Here is a 22,036-nt window from a genome sequence, read left to right on the forward strand (position 1 = left end):
AGCATCTTTAGCAATATGTCGTATAACCGTTCTTATCATGACGGTTATGGACGAGAACGTACCTCTAATATGAGGCCCTCGTACAATGAGTACAGTGATTGGGATGATTTCTCTTGGGAGAAGGAAGATCCACATTCTAGACGCTATGGCTCCAGACCTTCAAGTTACATCTACAATAACCCTAGACCAAATGCGGACAGACCAAATGGTTCTATAAGAAACCACGTAAATCGAACAGCTCGAGCACCTAGAAATTCAACTCAAGGTCTCAAGTTTCAACCTATCCCTGAAAAATATCAGAACATAAGCTACAATGTGGACATGTTTCCAAGACAATTGCATCATGTTGATGAATTCAGAAAGTTTACAAACTCGATTGTATCCACCCAAAGGAATTTTCGAATAGTATATGATCCAGAAGTGAAGAAAGATAAGAGGAAAGGAAACGCAATATTAATTAAGAAGCAAGAAGAGTCAGATCCTAAAGTATTGATCGATCCTCGTAAAGAGCTAAGCAGTTACCCCCATATTCAGCGATCTGACGGAACAAAATCTGCCAAAAGAATGTTCAGAAGCCTTTTACCAACAAAGCATACATATGATTCCGCATCTGTGGGTCCACCTCCTACGATAGAAATCATAATCCATGGACTATCACCTTCCACTGCTCAAACGGTTCTAAAAAACAACTACAAAAGGTATGGCCCGATTGCGGATTGTCGTGCGGTTGTTGATCCTGTCACGGCTGTACCACTGGGGCTATTTGTTTTGTCTTTTTCAGGAAAGATTGACGAGGCCCACACATCATGTCTCAAGGCCCTGAATGCTGCAAAAGACGGTGTTCGTGTCAATGGGGGAGTTCCAAGGACAACGTTGTTTTCGGAGTCTCGTTTGAACGAAATTAAACATAAAATAATAAAACAGAACGAGAACAAGAGACAGGCAGAAGTTTCCGAACAACAACGATTAGAACAAGAACGGAAACTGCAAGACCAACGTCGATTACAGTATGAAAAAGAGCAAGAATTGAAAAGACAGCGGGGATCCTTAAGAATCAAGAAGCAAGAAGAAGACCAACAGCGAATAATTAGCAAACAATTGTTAAACAATACCGAACTTTCTAATATATTTCACTCTGCTATGAAAGATGAATCTCACAACCAAACCTTGTACACAAGAAACGGTAATAATGGCAGACATCATCGACTCTCGAAGGTAGTTGATGATGCCATTAGAAAGCGACCGTATCTTTTCATCTCTGCCAAGTTTATCCCTGTTAGGGATGTACCTGCAAGAGAAATAATGAACCTATTGAGAAATTACCCTTGGAAACGTGTGCTGACAGATGCTGAAGGCTTTTACGTCGTTTTTGATAGTATTAAAGAAGCGGAGAAATGCTTGGAGAATGAAGATGGAAGGAAATTTTATCAACGACGACTGTACATGGATTTAGTGATACACCCTGACTTCATGGAGGACAAAACCGAACTTGGAGTAGAGCAAAGTATTTCTGATCAATCAACCAGCATAATCAGTAGTGAACTAGAAAGATACTTGATAAAAGACATTAAGGATAAGATAATTGCTCCAACTATCCTGGAGATGTTGAGGGCCGAGAATTTCTCGGTTGAAATAGAATCTGCACTGAAGAAGAAAAAAGATCTGGAAGAAAAGGTGTCAGAACCTTATACCACTGCCACAACGGTATCACCTGTCACTGACAGTTTTACCTCTTTCAAGTTACCAACCTTACCATCGTTTAGAAAGTCGAATATTTCCAAGAAAGAATCAAGCTCAAGGAAAAAACAGAAATTGGGAACGAGAAAAAGGTACCACGCATTACCAATGACTCATGTACTGAACTTTGATTCAGAAGGAGAGACTGACGAACATGATAGCGGCCCTGAAACTCCAAATGGGGTACTAATGTCTATGGGACCAAATAGATTATTATCAGAGAGAAAACAGTCGTTTATTTCGGATTCTTCAACATCAGAAGATGAATCAGAAGTTGAGCGGGACTCAGAAATCACCACCCCGGAAAAGCATCTTGGAGAAAAGAGTAATGAACAAGAATTGGCTTTAGAAACTTCCGACGACAAGGCCGAACTGAAAAACAACTGGATCATGTACGATCCTAAATACAGACCAACCACATTTATACGTCCAGTTGGTGAGCTATATGATGCCAAAACCATTGACATACCAAGGTTGAAAAAACTCATTGAGGATGATGAGGATCTCAAGCTAGCCCAAAAATTGTTCTCTGATATTAACCCTGACCATAGTATTCCTTGCGTTGCTTATTGGATCTGGAACAATTTGCGAGCGTTTACAGAATCGTCTAATTTACCAAATTCTCTTGGTCCTATGTACAGTAATCAGTCTGGCTCATTCAAAAGTGAGGGATATACGAAGATCCCAGATACTGAGAAGTCTGAATATTTACCTCACCGTCGAAAGATCCATAAACCACTGAACACGGTAGAGAACGATGACGAGGCAGCAAATCCGAACCCAAAACTTCAGAGTTCCCGTGTTAACAGAGCTAACAACAGGCGCTTTGCTGCCGATATCAATGCCCAAAAACAAATGCTGAACAGTGAAACAGATATTCTTGACCTCAATCATTTGACCAAAAGAAAGAAACCGGTATCTTTTGCCAGATCTGCTATCCATAATTGGGGCTTATATGCGCTGGAACCAATTGCTGCAAAGGAAATGATCATTGAATACGTGGGCGAAATACTGCGCCAGAAAGTCTCAGAGGTCAGGGAGAAGAAGTATCTCAAATCTGGTATAGGTTCTAGTTACTTGTTTCGGGTCGATGAAGATACTGTCATTGATGCTACCAAAAAAGGGGGAATTGCTCGATTTATCAATCATTGCTGTCAACCCAGTTGTACGGCAAAGATTATCAAAGTAGAAGGTAAGAAGAGGATCGTCATCTATGCACTGAAGGATATTGCGGCCAACGAAGAACTCACCTACGATTACAAGTTTGAAAGAGAAGATAATAATGAGGAGAGGATACCGTGCTTATGTGGTGTCCCTGGATGTAAGGGTTACTTAAACTAGGAGGTATAGAGGCAAATAGGTAGTATAAATAATAACAAGCATACACCATATGTATGTCTAAAGCGCGTAAGATAACTGTCATTCGTGAAATTTATCAATCTCTGATAACTTTGCCTGCAGTACGATAAGTTTCTATCCTCTAGCAAAACCCATTTCAGAATAACTGCTATGATTACCAGGCAATTTCGTAGTCATTTACTAAGAGGAGCTACATTTGAATCCTTAGTATCGTTTGGAACGTATGCCGTACGTTTTAATGTCGAGGAAAGTGTGCTCACCACTATCAAACTTGACGACATATCAATTATCAAACCTGTGAAAAAGAAGGCCCAGAAAAGGCGTACATCTCATAGCAAAAGATCTTTCCAAATAAATCTGAGTGATGTCTCAACTTTGGATGATCAAAATTCTAATGCTCCAGTTAAAACGTCACTCGTAACAGAAAGAAACCATGAAGTGAAGTTAACTCCACTATACTCTCAGGTGAAAACAACCATTGATCAATTCGAAACTAATAGTAAGAAGCACATTGTGTTGACTCAGGTGGGATCTTTTTACGAGCTATATTTTCAGCATGCGATAAAGTATGCGCCTGAGTTGAACCTTACATTGAGTTCAAAAAAAATCAGGGACATGGAGATTCCTTTTGCAGGCTTTCCTGATCATGCTGTGGATAAGTACTTAAAAATGATTTTCGATTTAGGACATACGGCGGTTATATGTAATCAAACCAACGGATTATACGAAAACAAAATTCAAAGGCCAGTAAACAGATTAATAACTCCAGGAACAGTTATTGACGATTCGTTAAGAGACTACCACAATAATAATTATCTACTAACCATTACATTTCCAAAGGATCCATTGAAAGAAATTGATGGAGTCAATGTCGGCCTGGCTTGGGCTGATGTTGGCTTAGGAACATTCCATGTTTTGGAGACGACTTTATCGCAGTTGATGACCCATGTTTCTCGTATATCTCCGTCTGAGATCCTCATAAACGAAGAGGTTGATTTAGAAACATTGATCTCAGGAAAGTGGTATCCGGAGTTAGTTGAATTTAAACGATATTTTATCACAAGGCAAAAGCTTCCCTCTGCAAGAAAAAAAATCAATAGTTTCTTCAAAAGATTTGTTGATCCTGAGCATAATATTAAAGCAGCGTATGACAATTTTAAGCAAAAGGAACAATCAGCTATGTTATCTCTTTTACATTATTTGGATGAGTGTATTCCAAATTACAAGACTAATTTTTCATCTCCGACTCGGTCCATTTCGAATACCTTGATGCAAATTGATCCCAAAACCATGCTTGATTTGGAACTGATTCAAACTCGTCAAGGTGGGTTCAGAACCGGTAGTTTAGTTTCTATTATTGACCTTACCTTGACGCATGCAGGTTCAAGACGATTGAAATCTTGGTTATCTGCTCCCTCTGCAGAACTGTCAATTATTCAAGAACGTCTTTCCTTGGTGGAGCTATTCAGATCCAATAGGCTACTATCTGAAGAATTAAGGCTACTGATGAAGGACACAGCAGATATCAAAAGATTGATGAGGCGCATAAATAATGGTAAAGTGGATCCCATGGAGTTAGTATTGGTGGCCAGGACGATTCTACAATTGCAAGACATGGAATCATTAATCAGCGAACAATCTCCACATATTCAAAAACTACTTTTGCCTCTTTATCAAACTCTTTCTGATGATGGACTACTTGAAAAACTGTCTAAAGAATTGCTTACTGTCATCGATGTTGAAAATCTAGGGAAAAAAACTGAAAATAGGCTAGATACTACCGTTATCCGAAAGTATTGGAGCATCACCGAAACCGTTTCTCCAAAACTCGTAACACTGAGAAAACGCTATTCCAGGTTGGTTAACAAATGTACACAATTATTAGAGACCTATGAAAGTGAATTGAAGGCAAACAACATTAATTACAAGGGTTTGCATTTACTGAAAGATGTTCGATCAGGTGAATTCTTATTAGAAATTAAGTCGACTAATGCCAATAGTCTAGCGTCAACCGTTTCTATTTTCAAGGATAGGCTACGTGATAAAACCAGAAGTAGCTGCCGTTTGGTGGATCCTGAGTGGACGGAGTTGGGTACGAGGTTGGTTGAAACCGAGTACTTGATACTAAAAGAGGAGGAAACGATTCTCGAGTCTTTCAGGGTTCGATTACTAGCGTTAACTAATGATATTAGGAATGCGTCGTATATTATAGAGAAACAGGATGTCTTAATTTCGTTCTCTATTCTTGCCCGTAACATGAATTTGAACAAGCCCCATATAGATGAAAGCCTAGAGTTAGATGTGGTTGATGGTAGGCATATTGTTGTGGAGGAAGGACTTAAGCAAAATTTAGGCGAAATACAAGATTTCACCGCCAATGATTGTCAACTTGATACAAAGAAACCAACATGGATAATAACAGGGCCAAATATGGGAGGTAAGAGCACTTTTTTGAGGCAGAATGCTCTGATAGTTATACTGGCGCAGATAGGTTCCTTTGTGCCAGCTTCAAGTGCTCGTATTGGGATCGTTGATAAGATTTTTACCAGAATCGGGTCATCAGACAACATTTATAGAAACCAAAGCACGTTTATGGTGGAAATGACGGAGACTGCAGCAATTCTGAAGGAGTCGACTCCAAGGTCATTGGCTATAGTTGACGAATTGGGAAGAGGTACCTCCATGAGGGAAGGCATTGCCATTGCATACTCCTGCCTTTTTTTTTTATCTACAAGGATAAAATGTCGAACTTTGTTTGCTACTCATTATGGAGCAGAGCTTGAAGCTTTACTTCTTGAAGACACTGCATTTATGGAATTGATTGAATTCCAAAGAACAAGAATCATAGAATTGGAAAAGAACACATCACTTCCTATATCGGACCGCATCATTTTTGATCACCGTCTTAAACCAGGAATCAGCGCACATTCCTACGGTTTAGAAATTGCTGAACTTGCTGGATTTCCAAGAGAGTCAATAGAGGTGGGAAGGATGGTGATGGACAGATATGAAGAAAATAGATGAATAGATGCTATGATTACTGGACAAGCGATACATAATTGAAGTTCATTGTAATATTGATTAATTATTCCCTGGAGGAGGTTGTTTTCTTTGATTATACGGGGGTAAGTGACCGGTTGTGTATCTGCTGTTTTGTTGTTGCTGATGGTTTAGTTGGCTAGCTAGCTGGTTCATTATCTGAAATTGCATTTGTAGTTGCAGTTTCAGCTCAGATTCGCTCATGGACGCCGTATCAAGACTCATTCCATTCTGAAGAGCTTGTTTATTCTGACTGTGAGTTTGAGTAATTCCATATGGCTGGGGAGGATAATAAGCCTGCTGTGGTGGAGTTTGATCATAAGCGGAATTCATTTCAATATTCTTGAGTGAAGGTTCATTTGGTGAATAATTTTGAGGATGTGTAAGTGCAATACTATGGTCATGAGGTACAAATTGAGGATGAGACGGTTGTTGCAAGTGAAGTTGAGATTGAGAAGAGATTGATCGCCGTTCTGGAGCGTGAATTGGACTTGTGAGTTGAGGTTGACTTTGGGATTCCAATAGTGCATGTCTTTGAGTTGTGGTAGGAAGAATTTGCTGCTGCACCGACGGATCCACTTTAGAGTTTTGTGGCAAACTATACTTGATTGGCAACTGAGTAAAGTTGGTATATCCGTTTGGTACTTGATTCTGTCTCCTTTTCGCAGATGGCTCGCTAGAATTCTTATCTTCATCCCTGGCAGTCTTATTCTTATTCTTGTTCTTTTTCTTCTTCTTTGACTGTTTAAATGCTCGTTCCTTCTCGTCATCAGAGAATTCTTGTTCTTCTTCGGGGATCTCTTCATCATGCCAATTACTAGCATCAGTTCCCTTTACAGATTTTATTTTCTCTGTATATTGAAATTCTGATTGCGGGACTAGATAGTAAACTTTAGTGCCCTTCATATGTTTGAAATTTTCAAATTCTTCAACGGAATTGTATTTCACCCTGTAAAAAGGAGTTTCCAACTTTCCAAAAATTTCAAATAAAGGACCCAGAATAGTTCTATCTTCCAAGCAGAGTACAGAATTTTCTTTGAGAACTCTGAATTCACCTGATGCGTACGCCTTGATAACCACACTTCTTTCGACACAAGCGCTTATTTCACCAATTAATTCTACTGGAGTGCCTTCGTCAATAACTAAATCTTTGGGCAATTCAGGAGCCTTTTCATCCACAACTTCATTTTTCGATCTAATGGGCCCAATTGCTGGGGATGTTTCATCTTCGGAGTCATGGATTAGGTCGTTGGCTTCAACCGAGTTTAACTCTGTTTCAGATTCGGAGTCAGACTCTGACTCTGAATCCAGATCCGAATCTTGATCTGAGTTGGCACTTTCATTACTACTTGATTCAAGATCAAGAGATTCAGAACAATCGTCTGAGGAATAAGAAGGGTTGCTTCCTTTAATGCCCACAAATATCCGATCATCACTAGTTGTATTACGTTGGACCATGTTATCATTGTTTTGAAGAAGGAATGGTTCAAGATCGTCCTTGTTTTCATGAGATTCAATCGCAACGTCTCCTTCTTGCTCTTCTTTATGGTGTACATCAAGTATCTCTGGCGCTAATTGAAATAAATCCTTTACACTTTCATCGGATTTTGTTGAAGCAGTGTGCAGACTCTCTGGTATAAGATTTGCTTTCGTATCTCGTTTCTCGTCTTCACCAAAAGCTATCTTGTCTGGCTGACAAATATCATTGTCACTCATTATGGTCTTATGCTAGCGTAGAAAGGGACAAAGATATCCAGAAAAAAAATATTTCAGGCCAAATTCTGTTCGCGAACCAGAAATCTTAATCTTCTGATAAGATTCTATGAGGTCTAATAACGATTACAATTCTATGTTTTCTCAAAAGTTGTACAGTTCATTTTCAAAGATAGATGAGTGGCTTTGATCTTGATTCGGTGATGAGTTGAAAACGTTTATCAAATAATTTCGAGATGTATCTGATGATGATGGAATGAAAAGCTCATTATTGAAAGATTCAAGTTTGGCCTGAATCTCACTGAACTGTTCAGCCTTCTGAAACTTGTCCACATGTTCCATAAAAAGTCCTTCCTTGGAATTATCATAACTGTCCGGATTCAGATTTTCTTTGTTTTCTGAGTTTGTGACGAAAATGCTTATTCTGCTGTCTTCGGCACTATGACGATTCGGAAAAATGTCAGGAAGATAACAGTCTTTGTCTTTAAGAACAGTTTGATGTTCATGTTGATTGTTTTTGATTAAATGCCTCAAAGTCAAAGACTCCAAAGATCTAGGCGCCATGTTTTCTTCTGCATCATAGCTTAAAACAGCAGCTAGTTCTGGGTCTTTTTTAAGGTCTTCAGAGTCAGTTGAGAGCATAGATAGCTTGTTCCTGTACACGAAATAATTATCATTTGCAAAGTTATAGTTTGGCTCGGACTCAATTGTTGTTCCCTGTGAAACCTTATTGGGTGAATCAAGTTGCAGATTTTGAATTGGTGACTCGATATTAACGATGCTGTCCTTAGGAGTTTCGTCGCAATCAACTGTTGCGTTCATGTGTTTTGCATGTGCTATTTTGATTTGCTTTGTTTTGCCCGCAACCTTTGGGTTCAGTTTCATCTTGACTTTCATTTTAGGCTGCTCAGAAGTTTCTTTTCTTTTTCTTCCTCTCTTTGTTGTTTTCGTCCCAGGATAAGTCATAGAATCACCTGAGGATATATTTCCGGCAACAACTCTACTGCTATTGGTACAATTTAGGTATTCATTCACACAAGACATGTGGTTAAAGGTATTAATTTGGTCATCCTCCCTTTCTTTTGTATTACAGCTCATAAACGCGCAAGCAACGGAGTCAATACTATCGAACTGAAAAGACTCAGCTGTGTTCGTATATATTGAGCAATCATCGATGCGCTTTTTTGCCTGTTTGCATTCATTTCTTGCAGAAGCTTGTTCGTTGCTAGTTTTTGTATTGGGATAATTGGAAGGTGATCGTCCCCGAATTATCAATGGTGGTGTCTCTATAAAGGCTAATGTGACAAACTCATTGTTCTCCAAGCATGCAATAAGTTCCACATAAAGATTAAACCTTCTGGTTGAAGAAGACGGTTTCCTATAGTTAATCGATGAGGCAAACTGGATGCGTTCATATCGGGCGACTTTGAAAATACTGTTGTCGGGGTACTTATTCAACCCAGGTTCCATAGTCAAAGATTCCTCCCTATTATGATAAAAGAGCTTGTTCAATCGCTGAATTTTTCCAACATTTCTAATATTAGCAGCTTCTTTGATCACTTGATGAGTAGGCAAACTTCCTGGAACTGCGGGATGAATGGGTGGTTCAAATTGGGGTCCTCTATCCCTCTTTGCCGTATGTTGTACCAGTGAAATAGATGTTCCATCTTCGGTACATTTTGAAGTCAACCTTAATGCAAAGTACATTATTACGAGATTGTTGTTCTCCTGGTCTATTGTGTGGTATGTTGCATTGGTGAATTCCTCAAAGCCGTAGTTCTCAAACTGGAATGCTGCAACAAGAGTAAAGTAGTTGCGCTTATATCCGATCCACTCGTTGTTTAGAAATTCAAAGCCTCGGTCTATTCTTCCTTCTATCTTGGGGATTATTAATCTACCACCGTTGGAATATATTGGCCTTACAAGGAATGTCCGTGTAAACTGTGGTCCAACTTTGAACTGCAAACTTGACCTTGGAGCAACTTTAACCTTTGATTTTGAATGATGATCTGCGAAATGTTGCGTTGGGTTTTCATCATATGACCGTTGGGGAACTGGTCCATATTGCTGACCTTCTATAGATTCTTGTCGACTAGTAGACATAGTCGCATCTATTTTTCCTCTAATATTTAATCTGTTGAGCTCATTGTCCGCAGGCGTTTGGTTGAACTTGTCGGATTCTTTTCTGATCTTCTTTGGATCTTGCCTAGTATCTCTCCTACATGGAAGTGGTTTATTTTGAGCATTGTTTTCAATTTCATACACGTTGTCATTCTCTTTTCCTAATTCGAATTCTTCTGGGCCTCGGAAGTCAAGCGATGTGATTAGTTCAGTTTCCAATTCACTACTTGGGTTTCGTAAACCTGGATCCAAAACCCGTTGCGGTTCTCTTTTCATTTCCAACTGGCTACCTTTATTTGGTTAGTAAATTCAGTACATGATTGAGGTTGGCTCTGATCAAAAGGTTGCACATGCTCCCGTAATCTGATTTCTTTGTGCTAAATAAAGGCCCCTCAGCTGTTCTTTTCGTTGCCTAGCCGCCGTTCTTTAAAAGTGAACGATCACAAAGAAGACAGATAATACTGGGGAACATACAACATTTCCCGATGTTGTGCAGGAAGAGAAATAAGCATTCTACGTCAGACACTTAGAGAGTTGCATAATGCAGGTCTTTAACTTCGATTATGACAAATTCAATAATTTTGCCTCTCAATATCTAAATTGACGTTCCGCAATTTACTAGACAGGTGAATAACGTCATTGTGCTGAACAAGACGCTGTTGGTTCAGTTCTCTATTGTGGAGGATACGGGAACTGACAAAGAAAGTCTCTGTTATGTCAGCCGACAATCTGCTCCAATGGAACACCCGTATAGCAGCTCAGGATTTGCACTTGTGCAAAGTCCAGTTTTGTTTGGTCCCAAACATAACCAACAATACGAACAGCCATACCCAAAAAATGAAGTACTTCCAGTTGAATACCTTCCTCCCGGTGTTTCCACAAATTGAGAGTATACCTTGTTTGTCTACATATTTGCAAGGGCTATCGCTTGTGAAGACTCTAAAGAGGAGTAGATTTTGAGTAGATCTACAATCTGGGAGAGAGATCTCAAACATTATGCAACTCCTTCCAAGTCTTCAAAAACTACAATGTAATTCACAAAACAACGAACACAACACCAACGAAGACGGATCCCAAATAGCAACTCACTGAATCAGTATTCATTAAGCAGCGCTACTAATTACGCTCCAATAACGAATGTATTCCAGCACTTTTTTAGTAACAAAACGCACGTATGAGGTAAAGTCTCTCTCCCTTCCTCTTCAAAGCTTACCTAATAATATTTCACTGGTGGTGCTCGGATGTGCATCTTAAGGAAAAAAAAATAAAGTACAGTTCAAAAATTTTCATTTTCCTGCTTGGAATATATCAATAATATGGGAAAGAAAGCTATAGATTCTAGAATCCCGGCTCTAATTAGAAATGGGGTTCAAGAAAAGCAAAGAAGCTTTTTCTTTATTGTTGGTGATAAGGCAAGAAACCAGCTTCCCAATTTGCATTATTTGATGATGAGTGCAGACTTGAAGATGAACAAATCAGTGTTATGGGCCTACAAGAAGAAACTGCTAGGATTCACATCTCATAGAAAAAAGAGAGAAGCAAAAATAAAGAAGGACATCAAACGTGGCACAAGAGAAGCTAATGATATGGATCCTTTTGAAGCTTTCATTTCCAACCAACAGATCAGATATGTTTACTACAAGGAGACAGATAAAATTCTCGGAAACACATACGGAATGTGTATTCTTCAAGATTTTGAAGGCATTACACCTAATTTGCTTGCTAGAACAATTGAAACTGTGGAAGGCGGAGGTATCGTGGTAATATTGCTTAAATCTATGTCTTCTTTGAAGCAGTTATATACAATGACGATGGATATCCATTCTCGTTACAGAACGGAAGCTCACAATGATGTTGTAGCTCGATTCAATGAACGATTTTTACTTTCTTTAGGCTCATGTGCCAATTGTCTCGTGGTGGATGACGAATTGAATGTTCTCCCCATTAGTGGGGCTAAGAATGTTAAAGCTCTACCTCCAAACGAAGATGATGAGTTGACTCCTAAAGCGCAAGAGTTGAAGGATCTTAAGGAAAGTCTTGCCGATGTGCAACCCGCTGGGTCTTTGGTTGCTCTCTCCAAAACAGTGAATCAAGCTCAGGCCATATTAACTTTCATAGATGCCATTTCTGAAAAAACTTTAAAAAGCACCGTCACTTTAACAGCTGGAAGAGGAAGAGGAAAGTCTGCTGCTTTGGGTGTTGCCATTGCAGCTGCGATTTCCCATGGTTATACTAACATTTTTGTTACTTCTCCTTCTCCAGAGAATCTGAAAACCTTATTTGAATTTATTTTCAAGGGTTTTGATGCTCTGGGATACACAGAACACATGGACTACGACATTATCCAATCAACAAACCCATCATTCAACAAGGCCGTAGTTAGAGTTGATGTTCATAGAGAACATCGTCAAACCATCCAGTACATTCAACCTTCTGATAGTCATGTATTAGGCCAAGCTGAGTTATTGATCATTGACGAGGCAGCCGCTATCCCATTGCCGTTGGTCAAGAGATTATTGGGTCCGTATCTTGTATTTATGGCTTCAACCATCAACGGTTATGAAGGTACTGGTAGATCTTTATCATTGAAACTAATTCAACAATTAAGAGAACAATCGTCTGGTGTTGGAAGGGAAAACAGTCAGACCGAGATTGTCTCTAGGGACAACAAAAAAATTGACTCAGATTTCCATGGTAGAACGTTGCGGGAAGTCACTCTAGATGAACCGATTAGATATGCACCGGGTGACGCTGTTGAAAAATGGTTGAACAAACTGCTTTGTCTAGATGTCACCTTAACCAAAAGTGCCAAATTTGCGACCAAGGGCACCCCACATCCTTCGCAGTGTAATTTGTTCTACGTGAACAGAGATACATTATTCTCCTATCATCCAGTTTCTGAAGCCTTTTTGCAAAAGATGATGGCTCTTTACGTTGCATCTCACTATAAAAATTCACCTAATGACTTGCAACTGATGTCAGATGCCCCTGCTCATCAGTTATATGTCTTACTGCCACCCATCGACGAACATGATAATAAGATACCTGACCCACTCTGTGTCGTTCAACTTGCGTTAGAGGGAGAGATCAGCAAAGAAAGCGTGAAGAACAGCCTTAATCGTGGTGTAAGAGCTGGCGGAGACCTTATCCCTTGGTTAGTTTCTCAGCAGTTTCAAGACGAAGAGTTTGCTTCCTTGAGTGGTGCTAGAGTGGTGCGTATTGCCACTAACCCTGAGTACACTTCAATGGGATATGGAACTCGTGCATTAGAGCTTCTCAAAGATTATTTTGAAGGAAAGTTTGCTGATATTAGTGAGAGTTCTTCTTTTGACGACGAAAGTAAGTATTCTATAAAGAGAATTGGTGATCATGAATTAGAGACAGCTTCATTGAAAGATGAAATCAAATCAAGAGATGCAAAAAGTTTACCCCCATTGCTGCTAAAATTGTCAGAGAAGCCTCCTTATTTCCTGCACTATTTGGGGGTTTCCTATGGATTAACAAACTCTCTACACAAATTTTGGAAGAATGCTGGCTTTAAGCCCGTTTACCTTAGACAGACAGCAAACGATTTGACCGGCGAGCATACTTGTGTCATGTTGAAGACTCTGGAAAACAGAGAATCCAAATGGCTGGACGAATTCACAGCAGACTTTCATAAAAGATTTATCAACTTGCTGTCTTATAATTTCAGCAAGTTTACTGCTGTGGAGGCGTTGAATATAATAGAAAGCACCAAATCTAACTACAGAAAGCAAATACTCGGCAACTCTGAGCTAAATCAGTATCTAACACCATTTGATTTGAAAAGACTGGAATCTTACGCCAACAACTTAGTAGATTATCATGTGATTGTGGATTTGTTGCCGTATATTTCGCAGTTATTCTTCCAGCACAAGATTGAGGGTGTCAAGCTGTCATCAGTGCAAAGTGCAATCCTTTTAGCTATTGGATTGCAGCACAAAGACATTGATGAAATTTCTAGAGAACTGAACTTGCCATCCAATCAGTCTTTAGCCATGTTTGCAAAGATTGTACGTAAAGTGTCGACATACTTCAGGGAACTGCTGGCAAAGACGATAGAGGACCAAATGCCAGAGTTCGAGGATGAAGCTGTGGGTGATATGAATGGAGAAAATGAATACGGCAAAGGAGTTGAGGCCATTGAGAGAGAGTTAGAGATCGATTTGGACGACGCAGGCGACGAGGCAATGAAGGAGCTTAGAGAAAAACAGAAGGAATTGATCAACTCATTGGAATTGAATAAGTATGCCATTGACAGTGGTGTTCATTGGACTTCCGATAAGAAGGCTATCGAAAAAGCAGTTGAAGGACGCGGTGTTGTAAGCTTGCAAAACGACAACAAGAAAAGAAAGAAGGAAAACGCAAATCAAATTTTTGAAGAGGAAATGAGCCAGCTAACAAAAGGGTCTTCCAAGGGTGCCTCAAAACCTCCTTCGAAAGGCTTTAATAAGAAAAGGAAGAGCAACTTTAAGAAGTAGCAGCATTTAGATAACCATCCACCTCTATATACCTAAAGTAATACATCTATCATATAATGACTGAAGCACGTCTTGTTGCAGCTGTTTGAAACTTCCTCCATCATCGTTTTGGAAAGCCATGATTCCTAGTTGTTCTGTTGCAAAAGCATTTAGCGTTCCACCATTGGCTTTTACCAAGTGCTCTGGTTCATTAAAAAGATCTTTGTGGAAATTATAGTAACCTGGCCATACAAAACGATCAAAATACCCTGGAGGGTCTTCCCAGAAACCCCCAATGGTGTTATATCCCTGCCTTCTCGCCCTTCTTTCCTTCAATGTTGAGTAGGATGTCTTTATCATCAATTTGATGTCAAAGAGACCTTCTAGCTCTCCTCTATGGTACATCATAAAACCATCCACTAGTACAAACTTTGTATCACTGAACTTTTCGAATAGTTTGGAGAAGTGTCTCACAACCTCTTGATCTGCTCCAAATTTATCATCTCCTGGCAACTCCAAACTATCAACTTTGTAGACAAACGAAGGATCATTCTGAAGATTGTGCAGTACCGACTTAAACTTAACAAAATCTATAGCATCCGGAGAGTCCCAGTTTTGGGCTTTGTGTTTAGGATCATAGGGAATTTCCTCGTTTGGTCTGTAGAAGTCATCTTGGTGAATTAGTAGGCAATTGGGCAAGACCAAACTTATTATCCGGGCGATCGTCTAAAGATTGAGGTTAGCAAATATATTCTTTCGTGTCCAGTCATTTTTACTTTTCATACCGTTTTGCCGGAACTAGAAGATCCGCTAATACCTATTATCACCACTTTTTGGGTCATTCTACGAAAAAGTCTAGACACACTTATCACTCACTATATTGTCTTCTGATTAACAGCACAATCAGGCGCGAAGTCTCGATGTTTGATGTCCCCATTGACTAGTGTATGTAAATGAGGAAAATCATTATTAGTAAGAGAATCACATATTTGTTCAAGAGAAGAATGACTGATCTTATAAACGCAGCACCAAAGGTGCTGAATGTCGACCAATTACCAACAAGAGAAGGCAAAGAAGATAGAATAGAGCAGTCTGGATATTTACCAGGCTTATTGTCTCTATCTGTATTCAATGTGCCCTTTACAGAAAAATCATCCCCTGGTTCAACTCCAGCTTTATCTGACTCATCATTACAATCAGATGATGAAGAATTTGAGTCTGTCGATGCTTTGGAGATATACGACTTAATTTCCTCGATTTCAGATCCTGAACATCCTTTGACTTTAGGACAACTAGCCGTAGTCAATTTAGAAGACATACAACTTGATGACTCGGGAAATCCAAATGAAATTGCAGAAGTTATAATCAAAATAACTCCTACAATCACTCATTGCTCCTTGGCCACGCTAATTGGCTTAGGGATAAGAGTTCGTTTAGAAAGATGTCTGCCTCCGAGGTACCGTATAATCATTAAGGTAAAGGAAAAGACGCACCAAAGTGAAAATCAAGTGAACAAACAACTTAATGACAAAGAGCGTGTAAGCGCTGCATGTGAAAATGATCAGCTTTTGAAAGTGATCAGCCAGATGCTTTCCTCCTGTAAGTAGACTTCTCTATGAGCTAGCAGTTACAGAGCTCATTCACGTTTCGCCTGCGGCTGGACTCCCTTCCAGGTTTTCCGGGAGTTCATTGCTGCTACCCACGCGCACTTTTTTTTTGATCCTTCTCCTTCTTCAAAGTAATTTAAGCCAACCATGGGTGTTTTCATCCCCCACTCAAAGTTGCACACACTCAAAGAGTATAAGTATCAGAGCGATGACCGATCTATCACAACGAAGTACTTTTTGAAGCCTTTTTGGACCCAATTTGTCAAGATTTTTCCATTATGGATGGCTCCCAACATGGTCACCTTGTCTGGGCTTTTTTTCATCCTTTTGAACCTGGTCACCGTGTTGATCTATGATCCATATCTAGATAATGCCGAAAAGCCAAGTTGGATCTATTTCTCATATGCTCTAGGTTTATTTTTGTACCAGACTTTTGACGCATGTGATGGGATGCAGGCCCGCAGAACTGGGCAGAGCGGGCCCCTGGGGGAGCTTTTTGACCATTGTATCGATGCTCTCAACACTTCTCTGTCATGTATTGTATTTGGTTCGACGATTACCTGCGGCTGGGGTTGGCTGCTGGTGGTCAGTCAGTTTGCGACTTTGATGAATTTCTATATGAGTACCTGGGAAGAATACCACACTCACGTTCTGTTTTTGAGTGAATTTTCGGGTCCTGTTGAAGGAATATTGATTTTGATCGGTGTTTATATATTCACTGGATTCAAAGGCGCTCACGTATGGAAAGATCCTGTGATTTATTTGAACCTTGAAAAGTTGAACATGGGAAGCGAGTTTCCACTGACGGTTACTAAATTGTTCTCATTTATTGGTGCTATTGGATTACTATTCAACATTTACTCAGCAAGAAGAAATGCATTGGCTAAATTGAGTGAACCATCTCACCAGAAGGAAGCAAGCAAAGGATTGATACCATTTTTCTTTTTTTATACGTCAGTGTTCGTCCAAGTTTTCCTTTACAAGGATGTGATTCTACCTGGCGCAGGGCTGCCACTGGTGTTGTCCATCGGTTTGACTATGGCATTTTCCGTAGGAAGAATTATTGTTGCCCATCTAACGAAGCAAGATTTCCCAATGTGTCAACCTCCAATGTTCATTCCCATTGGTGAGATTATTCTAACTGAGCTTCTGACAAGGGTATTTGATTTTGATCGATTTTCTGTAGCAAACAACCTACAATGGACCGGATTCGGATTATCCCTAGGAATTCACGCTCTGTTTGTTACAGAGATTATTTACGAGATCACCGGCTACCTTGATATCTGGGCTTTGACCATCAAGCATAAAAAAGTTGATTAAAAAGCTTGTTCATTCTCCTTATATCATTATATACATAACATAGATATCATTTATTCTAGGCGGATGATTGTGGTTGACCCGGTTGCTGGAAGGCTTGTTCTGATCCTGGAGCTAAAACTTCGTTAGAAGTTTGTTGCAAGGTAAACTCCTTCTCCATCTCTTTCAATTGCTGTTCGGATAAAATTGAAAGCGACAAAGGGACTCCCAGTAACAGAGCTGAGGAGGTCACAACCCATAACAGTGACCCGCTCTTAGAAAATAATGAAGATAAAGTAGATGATAAGCTGGATCCAAACGAGGCCAATGATGATCTTTGAGTAGGGGGGATTATATCTTTTAAAGCCACGATTCTTTCATAAATGGTTTCGTCTTGAAAGAATTCATCGTCGTCTTCAGAATCTGAAGCCGATGTATCAGTATAATCATCATCATTTTCCTGTGGTACTACTTGTGGAGCTTTCTCCTCGATAATCTGTTCGTCTTCAACTTGAGTTAATTGGACCATGGTTGGTTGATTGGTTGATTGGTTGGTTAAATGATTGATTGCGAGGTTGACGAGGGAAAGATTTTCAAAGTTACATTGTGTGTCACGTGTGCTGTCACGTGATAAAGTAGGTATCATGCAATTCAACTTCGTTGATTCGGAACTACTGATGATGAGACACGGAACAGGGGAAAAAATGCATTCTCTTCCTAGAGTGATTTAACTTTTTGTTTCCTATTTACCATTGATGGAGATGGTGCAATTGTTATTCCGAACTCTTACGTGTGAATTTTCAAACCCTTAACTTCGCAACGTTTTTCGGCAAAGCACTCGTTCCAGCATGTGACTACGGTGAATTGACAAACTCCGAGAAAGTTGATTGCTGAGAGGAGTCTTCAGTTACTACACCAAAAGTGCCTTGTAACTTAATCTACTTATGGTTCTGACTCTGACTATGATAAGGGACTATCTAGGTTGATCTATTGGCATCAAGTATTCTTGTTAAAAACTCGTGACTTTCTTCGGTTTGGCGGTAGGAAGACAGGTCACCTCTTGATGAGGGTCGCGCAACATTTCTTAATGAATGAGGTACCAACTGGAGCTTCTTGTGTATAAATAGAGGTACAATCCCCTTAATTAATCTTTTGCCTGTGAATTTCTAGAACGATGGATGAAGTAGATACCGCTCTTGTTGATAACGTCAAGTCCTTTGCTGCCGGCGGGTTCGGTGGTATTTGTGCTGTTTTAACTGGCCATCCTTTTGACCTGGTTAAGGTCAGACTTCAAACTGGGGTTTACAATTCTGCCATTGAATGCGTAAAACAGTCCCTGAAGAAAGATGGACCTCTAGGTTTATACCGTGGTGTACTTCCTCCATTGGTAGGTGTTACCCCAATGTTTGCTGTCAGTTTTTGGGGTTACGATGTGGGGAAAAAGATTGTGGCCTACACATCAAAGAAATCTATCAACGATCCATTAACCATTGCGGAAACAAGTGCTGCTGGTTTTATTTCAGCCGTTCCAACTACGGCCATTGCTGCCCCATTTGAGAGGGTTAAGGTTGTCATGCAAATCGATAAAACAAAGTCTGGAATGTTCCAAACTGTCGCTAAGATCTACAGGGAAGGTGGCTTGAAGTCGGTCTTCAAGGGTTCGTTAGCCACACTTGCCCGTGATGGTCCTGGAAGTGCACTGTACTTCGCTACTTACGAATACCTAAAACGTACATGGTCAAAGCCAGGCGAAGACCTCTCTCTCGGTGCCATTACAATGGCAGGAGGTTTTGCTGGTGTTTCGATGTGGCTGGGAGTGTTCCCTATTGACACTATCAAATCACAGCAACAATCATCTAGTGTGAAAATGTCAATTGCTGAAGTCACTAAGAGAATATATGCTAAAGGTGGGGTTAAGGCATTTTTCCCTGGTGTTGGTCCTGCATTAGCTCGTAGTTTCCCTGCCAACGCCGCTACCTTCTTGGGTGTTGAACTCTTCAGAGACTTCCTAGACAAAGCCATATAATTTATACAAATTGATACTTTCAACTTTCCAAGACCAGCCCAAAGAATCTCAGTTCCATGTCATCGTCTCTGATAAGATCATCTGTTAATACTCGTAGCTTTTGACTAAATGGTTCAATAATTTCGGTTTGTAGAGTGTTAGTTAGGGTTGAAAGTCTATGCTGTGAAACTTTATAGTATTCTTCATCTTGTGTATTCAGTAGTTCGACAATATTGTGAGATATTTCCTGGTTAACAATGACAAATTTTGCCACAAACTCCGTTAAATTATTAAGTTGATGGATGAAGTAATGTCCTGATATGTTCCCCTTAGAGAAGTCTCCTTTAGTGTTAACAAACTTATGCCTCGATATAGACGAAATATAATTCCTGTGCAGTTCTACGAATTCGTCCAAATCATAAATGGCATGGGACTTGTTCGACGTTGAAGCAGGAGAAAAAGACACACTGGCGGTCTCTAGATATTCATCATCTGGTAGTAAGACACCACTCCAAGAAGTTTCGTTATGCTCGTCTCTTTTTCCGTCAAACAATCGTTGAAGTTTTTGGTAATTGGTATCAATTATTAGAAGTTTGAAGAACGATATGACTTTATCACTGAACTTGATGAAAATATTACGAATGACGTTCACTTTACGGAGCAGCCGGTCTACCATTAGTAGTTTCCGATCATGAAGAGACAAAGGAAAAGATTTGTCTTCTCTTCTTAGCACTTTTAGCTGCTGTAGATCCTTATAGAAGCTATGCAAAAGTCCTTTCTTTAAAAATGACATTGCTTTCCAGCCTTCCCGCAGCTCAAAGTTTAAAGCATGCAAACGCCAAAGAAAATTAAACATTCGTAGGTATTCTTTTAAATCTCCTAGAATTGTTGACAGTGGACCATCAATAACGTAATCTAAAGTAAACGATTCCCATCCACGTCTTTGATCAAGATCCAACAATCGTGCATCTAAACCCTGGATGTATTCTTCTTCAATTTCCGACAAAGAAATACATTTCTGTAATAGTTCAGCTAAATCCCTTGAAGTGATCGAGGCCACATTTCTATCTAGCATAATCTTACCACATGACATTAGTGACTCGATGAACTCTCCATTTCCTGCCAATAAAAATCCATGCAGAATTTGTAGATACCGCTGAAATTTCAATTCATTGTAAACAACATGCGAAAGGTGCTCAGAAACTTGCTGGTACTGATAGTTTATGAACGATTTGAAATCAGTAGTATTTATCTCCCCTGAGAATAAGGAATGAAGCTTGTTAGTATACTGATTGACCCACTGTAAATCCCTAACGTCCCGTTTGAGAAATATAATCATTTTGCCAATTTGAAATATTTTCTCACAAAGATCGGGATCAATAAAAGCTGGCAATTTTTCTTTATCCAGTACTAAGTCAAGCTTGTCTTCATTCCATGGATCAGGCCGAGTCAAAACAAAGAGACCTTCCGCTTGATATTTACTAATATTGAATTCTTCTTGCGCCAGCCAATCTCTTATTAGCTGATAGTAAGGTGCGGCAGATATCCTGAAAACTTCGGAGGCTAGATCCGAAATCAGAATGTCCCCAAACTTCGTAAATTCTTGCAACTGGGATAAGAACGCGTGAGTCTCTAAATTCAAGAATCTTGTAAAGTTGTAAAATGTCCTTAAACGGATCGTTTCATCCTTTAACTCGAAGTAGATTGTGGCAAGTGTCAATTCATCAATCTTCAAGAAAAGGTTGTTTATGATCTTAGTGTATTTTTTTAATTCCCTTGATACCTGGCTCAAAAAAGCCACTTTCGCCTGCGAAATGTGGTGAGAATGAAGTTCATTATCGTGTACTAATTTACTCAGATACCGGTAAAGTAGAGCTGGTTCAACTATCTTATGAAGTATCCGAGCCATTCCATGGTTCAGTTCTGACGGCAGTTGTATTCCATCCTCGATTAAAGGAAACATTTCGGAGGTATTACCAAGCAAAGTGAACTGGAGATATTGTATCAACTGGAATTCTTCTAAGACTCTGCCCGTACAGTACTGTTGAATTACTGCCGCCAACGGTTGTATCGTCTTCGTATTGACTCGTTTGTTTGGTTTATTAGTATACTGGGCATTAGGCTCTTTCATCTCTGTGCTTTCATCAATTAAGCTCTTGTCTCTATCACTGAACGACGTTTTATGAAATCTATAAGGGGAAGTGTCATCCAATATCAAATCACTGTTATGTTCTTGAGTGTCTGTTAAGTTCAACGCTTGAAGCATTTTTGATAAATACGAAGCCAAAACTTCCTGTTTTTCTATTTTCAAAATACTGTTTACTATGTGCTGAAATTGGTTCCACTTGCCAATTTCTCTTTGCTTGTAGACGAGTCTTTCTCGGAATTGATCCATTAGTCGGTTGAAATCATCAATGTCAATTGACTGAGGGACAGGAATTCTGCTATCCTCAGCAAAAATTTTGTCCACTGCTAGGGTGCCTAGACTACAGCAATCAGCAAGCCGTTCCAAAAAACCCTCTGTTTTGGGGTCTTGAAATGGCATAGGCATGATGTGTTTGAAAGGTATATAATGTACACAAATGATATGAAAACGCGCCGGTCAACTTTAGATGGTAGATGCTCGATGTCCGTTTAAAATGAATACTATTGAGGCTATCGAAGTATGGCTGCTAGAA

At 39.7% G+C, this 22,036-nt stretch overlaps 11 protein-coding genes across 11 annotated transcripts; 6 read left to right on the forward strand and 5 right to left on the reverse strand.

Moving 5' to 3' along the window:
* Positions 1 to 15: 15 nt before the first annotated feature.
* PAS_chr2-2_0494 (uncharacterized protein) lies at positions 16 to 3,078 on the forward strand (the record flags this gene model as incomplete). Its single annotated transcript, XM_002491776.1, has 1 exon — positions 16 to 3,078. The coding sequence occupies one exon, from the start codon at positions 16 to 18 to the stop codon at positions 3,076 to 3,078; it is 3,063 nt and encodes a 1,020-aa protein (XP_002491821.1).
* A 168-nt stretch (positions 3,079 to 3,246) lies between these two features.
* PAS_chr2-2_0364 (DNA-binding protein of the mitochondria involved in repair of mitochondrial DNA) lies at positions 3,247 to 6,120 on the forward strand (the record flags this gene model as incomplete). Its single annotated transcript, XM_002491777.1, has 1 exon — positions 3,247 to 6,120. The coding sequence occupies one exon, from the start codon at positions 3,247 to 3,249 to the stop codon at positions 6,118 to 6,120; it is 2,874 nt and encodes a 957-aa protein (XP_002491822.1).
* Positions 6,121 to 6,177: 57 nt separating this feature from the next.
* Positions 6,178 to 7,851, reverse strand: PAS_chr2-2_0363 (Protein required for the assembly of box H/ACA snoRNPs and for pre-rRNA processing; the record flags this gene model as incomplete). Its single annotated transcript, XM_002491778.1, has 1 exon — positions 6,178 to 7,851. The coding sequence occupies one exon, from the start codon at positions 7,849 to 7,851 to the stop codon at positions 6,178 to 6,180; it is 1,674 nt and encodes a 557-aa protein (XP_002491823.1).
* Positions 7,852 to 7,992: 141 nt separating this feature from the next.
* PAS_chr2-2_0362 (Meiosis-specific transcription factor) lies at positions 7,993 to 10,245 on the reverse strand (the record flags this gene model as incomplete). The annotated part of the gene is made up of 1 exon (XM_002491779.1): positions 7,993 to 10,245. One exon carries the CDS (start codon positions 10,243 to 10,245, stop codon positions 7,993 to 7,995), a length of 2,253 nt encoding a protein of 750 aa, XP_002491824.1.
* A 1,040-nt stretch (positions 10,246 to 11,285) lies between these two features.
* Positions 11,286 to 14,471, forward strand: PAS_chr2-2_0360 (Essential protein of unknown function; the record flags this gene model as incomplete). The annotated part of the gene is made up of 1 exon (XM_002491780.1): positions 11,286 to 14,471. One exon carries the CDS (start codon positions 11,286 to 11,288, stop codon positions 14,469 to 14,471), a length of 3,186 nt encoding a protein of 1,061 aa, XP_002491825.1.
* A 24-nt stretch (positions 14,472 to 14,495) lies between these two features.
* PAS_chr2-2_0359 (Nicotinamide riboside kinase) lies at positions 14,496 to 15,292 on the reverse strand (the record flags this gene model as incomplete). Its single annotated transcript, XM_002491781.1, has 2 exons — positions 14,496 to 15,176; positions 15,236 to 15,292. The coding sequence occupies 2 exons, from the start codon at positions 15,290 to 15,292 to the stop codon at positions 14,496 to 14,498; spliced, it is 738 nt and encodes a 245-aa protein (XP_002491826.1).
* Positions 15,293 to 15,454: 162 nt separating this feature from the next.
* Positions 15,455 to 16,057, forward strand: PAS_chr2-2_0358 (uncharacterized protein; the record flags this gene model as incomplete). The annotated part of the gene is made up of 1 exon (XM_002491782.1): positions 15,455 to 16,057. One exon carries the CDS (start codon positions 15,455 to 15,457, stop codon positions 16,055 to 16,057), a length of 603 nt encoding a protein of 200 aa, XP_002491827.1.
* Positions 16,058 to 16,204: 147 nt separating this feature from the next.
* PAS_chr2-2_0357 (uncharacterized protein) lies at positions 16,205 to 17,377 on the forward strand (the record flags this gene model as incomplete). The annotated part of the gene is made up of 1 exon (XM_002491783.1): positions 16,205 to 17,377. The coding sequence occupies one exon, from the start codon at positions 16,205 to 16,207 to the stop codon at positions 17,375 to 17,377; it is 1,173 nt and encodes a 390-aa protein (XP_002491828.1).
* Positions 17,378 to 17,432: 55 nt separating this feature from the next.
* Positions 17,433 to 17,882, reverse strand: PAS_chr2-2_0356 (Hypothetical protein; the record flags this gene model as incomplete). Its single annotated transcript, XM_002491784.1, has 1 exon — positions 17,433 to 17,882. The coding sequence occupies one exon, from the start codon at positions 17,880 to 17,882 to the stop codon at positions 17,433 to 17,435; it is 450 nt and encodes a 149-aa protein (XP_002491829.1).
* Positions 17,883 to 18,527: 645 nt separating this feature from the next.
* On the forward strand, positions 18,528 to 19,379 carry PAS_chr2-2_0355 (Mitochondrial inner membrane carnitine transporter; the record flags this gene model as incomplete). Its single annotated transcript, XM_002491785.1, has 1 exon — positions 18,528 to 19,379. The coding sequence occupies one exon, from the start codon at positions 18,528 to 18,530 to the stop codon at positions 19,377 to 19,379; it is 852 nt and encodes a 283-aa protein (XP_002491830.1).
* A 19-nt stretch (positions 19,380 to 19,398) lies between these two features.
* PAS_chr2-2_0354 (Component of the microtubule-nucleating Tub4p (gamma-tubulin) complex) lies at positions 19,399 to 21,909 on the reverse strand (the record flags this gene model as incomplete). Its single annotated transcript, XM_002491786.1, has 1 exon — positions 19,399 to 21,909. The coding sequence occupies one exon, from the start codon at positions 21,907 to 21,909 to the stop codon at positions 19,399 to 19,401; it is 2,511 nt and encodes an 836-aa protein (XP_002491831.1).
* Between the last annotated feature and the right edge of the window lie 127 nt (positions 21,910 to 22,036).

This window comes from Komagataella phaffii, chromosome 2, assembly GCF_000027005.1.
Source record: "Komagataella phaffii GS115 chromosome 2, complete sequence".
Classification (NCBI taxonomy): domain Eukaryota; kingdom Fungi; phylum Ascomycota; class Pichiomycetes; order Pichiales; family Pichiaceae; genus Komagataella; species Komagataella phaffii.